The 6,046-nt window shown below is 58.2% G+C and overlaps 2 protein-coding genes across 3 annotated transcripts in view; one reads left to right on the forward strand and one right to left on the reverse strand.

The window, feature by feature from the left end:
- Positions 1 to 6,046, reverse strand: part of LOC112622829 (40S ribosomal protein S10) — an 846,014-nt gene that overhangs the window by 104,081 nt on the left and 735,887 nt on the right. The gene's annotated exons all lie outside the window — the stretch shown is intronic.
- Positions 1 to 6,046, forward strand: part of ITPR3 (inositol 1,4,5-trisphosphate receptor type 3) — a 75,468-nt gene that overhangs the window by 67,175 nt on the left and 2,247 nt on the right. Inside the window, exons 48-56 of the mRNA XM_025382728.1 lie at positions 55 to 247; positions 468 to 593; positions 1,051 to 1,223; positions 1,836 to 2,000; positions 2,721 to 2,913; positions 3,417 to 3,521; positions 3,601 to 3,728; positions 4,486 to 4,651; positions 5,302 to 5,462. Of these exons, the coding sequence (XP_025238513.1) occupies positions 55 to 247; positions 468 to 593; positions 1,051 to 1,223; positions 1,836 to 2,000; positions 2,721 to 2,913; positions 3,417 to 3,521; positions 3,601 to 3,728; positions 4,486 to 4,651; positions 5,302 to 5,462 (1,410 nt within the window). The remainder of the gene's footprint in view (positions 1 to 54; positions 248 to 467; positions 594 to 1,050; positions 1,224 to 1,835; positions 2,001 to 2,720; positions 2,914 to 3,416; positions 3,522 to 3,600; positions 3,729 to 4,485; positions 4,652 to 5,301; positions 5,463 to 6,046) is intronic.

Raw genomic sequence — 6,046 nt, forward strand, 5'->3', positions numbered from 1 at the left:
AGGGGCGGGCGTGGGGGCCTGGGCCGGGTGTGACCATGTGCTGTGTGTGCTCAGATTGTGCGGCAGGACCGCAGCATGGAGCAGATCGTGTTCCCAGTGCCCGGCATCTGCCAGTTCCTGACGGAGGAGACCAAGCACCGGCTCTTCACCACTACCGAGCAGGACGAGCAGGGCAGCAAAGTGAGCGACTTCTTTGACCAGTCCTCCTTCCTGCACAACGAGATGGAGTGGCAGCGCAAGCTCCGCAGTGAGACCCGCGGGTGGGAGGGTGGGGCGGTCTGGAGCTGCTCACTGACACCCTGTTATAATGGCCTCCCTTGCCTTCCTGTGGGTGCCCTGCGCCCACCCCCGCCTCACCCCAAGGAAGCGCTCTTCCATGTGTGGCTTCCTCCTGAGCGGGTCCCCGCATGCAAGGGACAGAGGGTGCTCATCAGGGCCCTCCAGCAGCTCGCCGTTGCCCTCCTCAGGCATGCCGCTGATCTACTGGTTCTCCCGCCGCATGACCCTGTGGGGCAGCATCTCCTTCAACCTGGCTGTGTTTATCAACATCATCATTGCCTTCTTCTACCCCTACATGGAGGGTGCGTCCACAGGTGAGAACACAGGGCTGGCCGGCAGGTTCCCCTGGCCCTGCCATGCCTCCTTCCTGGGTTGGGGCAGAGCCTTGAGGCCAGCTGGCCTCTGAGGGGACCAGATGCAGAGTGTGCAAAAGCACCCCCTTGCGCCATCCTGTGGGCTCTCACCACATCATGGAGACACAGGTGCGGTCCAAGGGGACGGTCAGGGTCTTTGACCTCATGGGAGATGGCGCATGCGTGCACGTGCACATGCACAGATGTGTCAGCCAGAAACAAGACCTGGTAGCCACAGCTGGACAGGGCCTCCCGCTTAGGCCTGAGGGGCAGGTGTAATGGAGGAGGCTAAAACCAGGCACCAGGAACTTAACCGAGAAGGCTGCCAGGAGAAGGTGGCTTTTCGGCACCTGTTGGATCTGCTCTGGGGCTGTGGTGGGCTTGAGGGAGCCCTTCTCACCCTGCCCCTGGCCCCCAGGCGTGCTGGACTCCCCTCTCATCTCACTGCTGTTCTGGATCCTCATCTGCTTCTCCATCGCGGCCCTGTTCACCAAGCGCTACAGCATTCGCCCCCTCATCGTGGCGCTCATCCTACGCTCCATCTACTATCTGGGCATCGGGCCCACGCTCAACATCCTGGGTGCCCTCAATGTGAGTGCCAGAGGGAGCCCCCATTCCCAAACAAGCTCATGCTCACTGCATTCAGACGGCAAGCTGGCCTGCTGCTTCCAGAAGCCTGCTCCGTCCCATCTCCTCCTATCTGTTGGGCTCCCAAGTTCCTTATAGACCGATGGCAGGGACTGTTCTGTGCCTTATTCCTCTCCCTCAACATCTGAGGGCAGCTGGCACCCAGAGACAGAAATTCAAGAGTCCCTTTGGAACAACAGGGTCAGGGTGGCTGTGCACACTGCTGGCTGTGCACTGCCCAGGGGCACTGCTACGCGGCAGATGTGAAGATTCATATATAATGACAATCTCCTGACAGATGGAAATAAAGTGCTTTGAGCAAGGAACACCTTTGCCTGATAGACCCAGTCAGTGGTCTTCTCTGTCCCCATCCTCCTTTGCCTATACGTCACTTCCTGGAACTGAGGACCCAAGGGGCTGCTTCTGTATCGAGTCCCAGGCGCCCAGATGTATTTCTGGAAGCAATTTCATTAATGCCATGCCTCCCAGGCTCTGAGCTGGGCACTGGGGAGGCATGTGTGCAGATTCAGGGTAGGTGGTAGGGTACTGACCCTCATGCCTTGCACTCGCCCCCAGCTGACCAATAAGATCGTGTTTGTGGTGAGCTTCGTGGGCAACCGTGGCACCTTCATCCGGGGCTATAAGGCCATGGTCATGGACATGGAATTCCTCTACCACGTGGGCTACATCCTGACCAGTGTCCTGGGCCTCTTTGCTCATGAGCTGTTCTACAGCATCCTGGTGAGGCCTTCTGGGTGGGCTGGGGCTGGATGGGGGCATGAGGTGGTTGAGGCTTCCCGTGAGTTGTTGGCAGTTCCCTGTCACCAGTCTCTCTGTCCAGTCCTTTTGCTGCTGGGCTGGGAGCAGTGAGATTTCAGTCTTCCTCTGCCTTACCCAAGCCTGGCCCTCAAGGCCCTGATGGCCACTCCTGGTGGCCATCTGACCCCTTTCTCCTGTACAGTGGTGGTTCAAGCCTGGACTCTGGAGCTGGACCAGGGGTTTGCATCTCAGCTGGGCTACTACTAGCTGTGTAACTGGGCAAGTTTCTTAACTGCCCCATGCCTCAGTTTCCTCACCTGTAAAATGGTGATTACAACAGCCCCTGCCTTCTAAAATAATTGTGAGATGAAATGAGCTAATGCATGGAAAGCACTTACACTGTTTCCTGGCATGTAGCAAGGGCATTGTAAGAGTTGGCTGGTATTCAGCCACCCGTTTCACCCCTCGTGCCTTCCCCTGGGCCACTCCCTTTCTGTGACCCTAGAATTCCAGGTTTTTTGAGAAGCTCCCCTGACAGACCCACCCAGCTTGGTTACTCCTGACTAAGTGCAGAGACCTCCCTAGAGGAGCCTTGGGAAACTCTGGAGCCCGGGCAGCCCTCAGGGTTCCAGTGGCATCCCCAGCGAGATTGGCTGGCCCAGCCCCTCAAGGCGCCATCCCTATCTCAACCCCATCCTGCAGCTCTTTGATCTCATCTACCGCGAGGAGACCCTGTTCAACGTCATCAAGAGTGTGACCCGCAATGGCCGCTCCATCCTGCTGACAGCCCTGCTGGCCCTCATCCTGGTCTACCTCTTCTCCATCGTTGGCTTCCTCTTCCTCAAGGATGACTTCATCCTTGAGGTCGACCGACTGCCCAACAACCACTCCACAGGTCTTGGAGGCTTCCTCTCCTGGGCAGGTTGTGGGGAATGAGGTTGGGTCTCACAAGTGTCTGGCATCAGGACCAGGACCTGCAGCGCTTACCTCACCAGGCTCCCGTCTGCTTCTCCTCTTGGCTTCTGGGGACATCTAGCTCACACCAATCTGCCTCGCTCTTTTCTGGAACACACTGAGTGGGTGGGAGAGCCTTGGGTCTCTGGCCCCTAAGGAACCCCTTGCTTGAGGGCTGGAGCTCCTTGCACTGTCATTCATGTTAAACCCGGTATTTGCAGAAGCTGCCCGTGTGCTAGGCCTAGGGGTACAGAGACCCCTCCCTGCCCTTAGTGTGCAACCCAGTGGGGGGCAGAGGTGTGATGACCTTTCACTGTGGCCAGACAGTGGAGGGCTGGCAGGATCAGGGAAGGTTTCCTGGAGGATGTGACGCTGGGGACAGAGCCAGGGGATGATAAGGCCAGGGACTGGACCTCCTGGTGACCTCATCCATGTCCCCTCCAGCCAGTCCCCTGGGGATGCCACATGGAGCTGCTGCATTTGTGGACACCTGCAGCGGGGACAAGATGGACTGTGTCTCAGGGGTCTCGGTGCCCGAGGTCCTGGAAGGTGAGGGTGGTGTGTGTGTGGGAGTCTGGGTGGGGAGGGAGGAGCTGACAGCCTGGGCCTGAGCACACTCTGCCTGCAGAGGATGGGGAGCTGGACAGCACAGAGCGGGCCTGTGACACTCTGCTGATGTGCATCGTCACTGTCATGAACCATGGGCTACGCAACGGTGGTGGTGTAGGCGACATTCTCCGCAAGCCCTCCAAAGATGTGAGCACTCCTGACCGCTCCCAAACCTGCGGGGCCCAAGCCACTGTACCAATCAGCAAATGTGGAGAGTCCTTGGCCTCGCATCAGATATTCAGGGTTGAACCCCCTCCCCCGAACTTGTATCCCCTTTTCTCTGCTTTCCACACCCGGCCAATTCCATGACATTACTGCTCAGCTGCCCCCTCACCCCCTCATTCCATAAGGAAAGACTTTGGCAACCAAACTTTGCCCCAGGGCTAGGGACAGTGACCACTGGCTTTCCTAGCCCACAGCAGGCGGGCAGAGGGTGGAGCTCATCAGCTTCATCAGGAGGCCTCATGGTTCGGCTTGGGCAGCCACGTTCCCGAATGCCAGTCCTTCTGCTGTTGCTGAGGAGTGAGAGGCCGCCTCCCTGGCCAGACAGGGTTTCTGGAATGCGTGTGGCCAGGCGTCCTGAGGGTGGGCAGAGGTGTTCAGAGCTGCCTCTTTCCCTAATCAATGTTAGGGGCAGAGACACGCCAAGACTCGTAGCCCTACCTCCCCGCACCTGACTCCTGCAGGCCTTCACCCCAGCGTGTCCTGAGTCCACGCTTTCCTAACCCAAACTCAGGGCTTTTGCTTGCAATTCTTGCTCTGGAGCCAGGTTGGGTCCACTCTGCCATCTGACAGCCCCCAAGCCAGAGGCCCTCATCACAGCCCTGGCCCCCACCTGAGTCCTGTCTTGCCCGGGTGAAAGTGGGGACCACCGGGCCCAGCCTCCCTGCCTCACCCTCCACAGGAGTCTCTCTTCCCAGCGAGAGTGGTCTATGACCTCCTGTTCTTCTTCATCGTCATCATCATCGTGCTGAACCTCATCTTTGGGGTAATCATCGACACCTTCGCTGACCTGCGTAGTGAGAAGCAGAAGAAGGAGGAGATTCTCAAGACGACATGCTTCATCTGTGGTGAGGGTTGCTTCCTGCTCTGCGGAGGCCGCAGCGGGGCTGGGACATCATCTGATGCCAGCGGCAGTGGCGGTTTGGCCCCTCCTGCCCTGGGGAATCCTGCCCTGGGGCTGATGATTTGATGCATTTGCTCATCCCAGAACTGGGGAGAACATGACCCTGCCTGAACTTGGAGTCAGAAGGGAGCGAGACAGGGCCATCCCTGTAAACCCCTGGGGTTTCTAGGCGAGGACTTGAGCCCAGACAGTGCCTGGAGCTTCTAGTCTCGGTCCAGTGCTTTTCCCACCCCTGAAACGAAGTGCTAGTCCCCTCACCAGCCACCTCGGGCTCAGGCAGATGTCACCTGTATGGCCTGTAGGACCTCGCTTATTCAGTCATTCATGCTTCCCCTGAGTTCGGGGAATTCTGGCGTTTACTACTAGAGTCCTCAGTTTCCGCTGCGGGAGGGCTGCAGCTGCGGCAGGGCAGGATCTCCACTAAGTGGCTGTTGCTTCAAATAGAAGTGACCCAAATAGCCCAGAGCAAGCTGTTGGAAGCGCTCATCCCGAGAATAAATGCCTCCCCGCCCCCAAGCTGGGTCCCCTCCAGCAGGTGGCCCTGCAGTGGCTCTTGATGGCTGATGGTTTCATTCCCGCCCTCTGCACCCTCAGGTCTGGAGAGGGACAAGTTTGATAACAAGACGGTGTCATTTGAGGAACACATCAAGCTGGAGCACAACATGTGGAACTACTTGTACTTCATTGTCCTGGTCCGCGTGAAGAACAAGACCGACTACACGGGCCCCGAGAGCTACGTGGCCCAGATGATCAAGGTGTGAGCAGGGGCTGCGCCGGGCCTGTGGGCCCAAACCAGCCAGCCATTCTCAAGTCAACATCACTGTGCACCAGAGGCCTCATGGCTTTAGCTTCTGAGTGCCCTGGGCTCTGGCGAGGAGTGGCCACATCTGTCTGTCGGCCCTGGGAGGCCAGGGGAGGGGCTTGGACAGCTGCAGACACTTGCTGAAAGGTCAGCAGGGCGAGGAGCAGCAGCTGGAAGCAGCTCCGGGCTGCACGGGGGCCCTGCCAGCGGCCCGCTGCTGTGGAGGGGCCTCCTCCCACTTCTGGGTGTCAAGAAAAATCCCACAGCAAACCCATCAGCCCCGAAGAACGCGTGTGGTATTCCTGGGCCTGTGGTGCAGTGATGCTGAGGCAGGGTGGAGTCGGGGAGATCCTGCCTTGGCCAGTGATCTGTGGGCCGCTCTCAAGGAGTGTTTTCTAGCTTGGTGGGAAGGCAGGCTGCTTCCTAAAAAGTCTGAATTAGATGGTCCTGGGCTGAAGGGGAGCCTGGAAAAACTTTAAATATCATCTGTCCAATGTCTGTAATAATGGAGTGAAGACAATGAATCATAAAGAAGGA

The sequence above is a fragment of the Theropithecus gelada genome, chromosome 4, assembly GCF_003255815.1.
Source record: "Theropithecus gelada isolate Dixy chromosome 4, Tgel_1.0, whole genome shotgun sequence".
Lineage (NCBI taxonomy): Eukaryota > Metazoa > Chordata > Mammalia > Primates > Cercopithecidae > Theropithecus > Theropithecus gelada.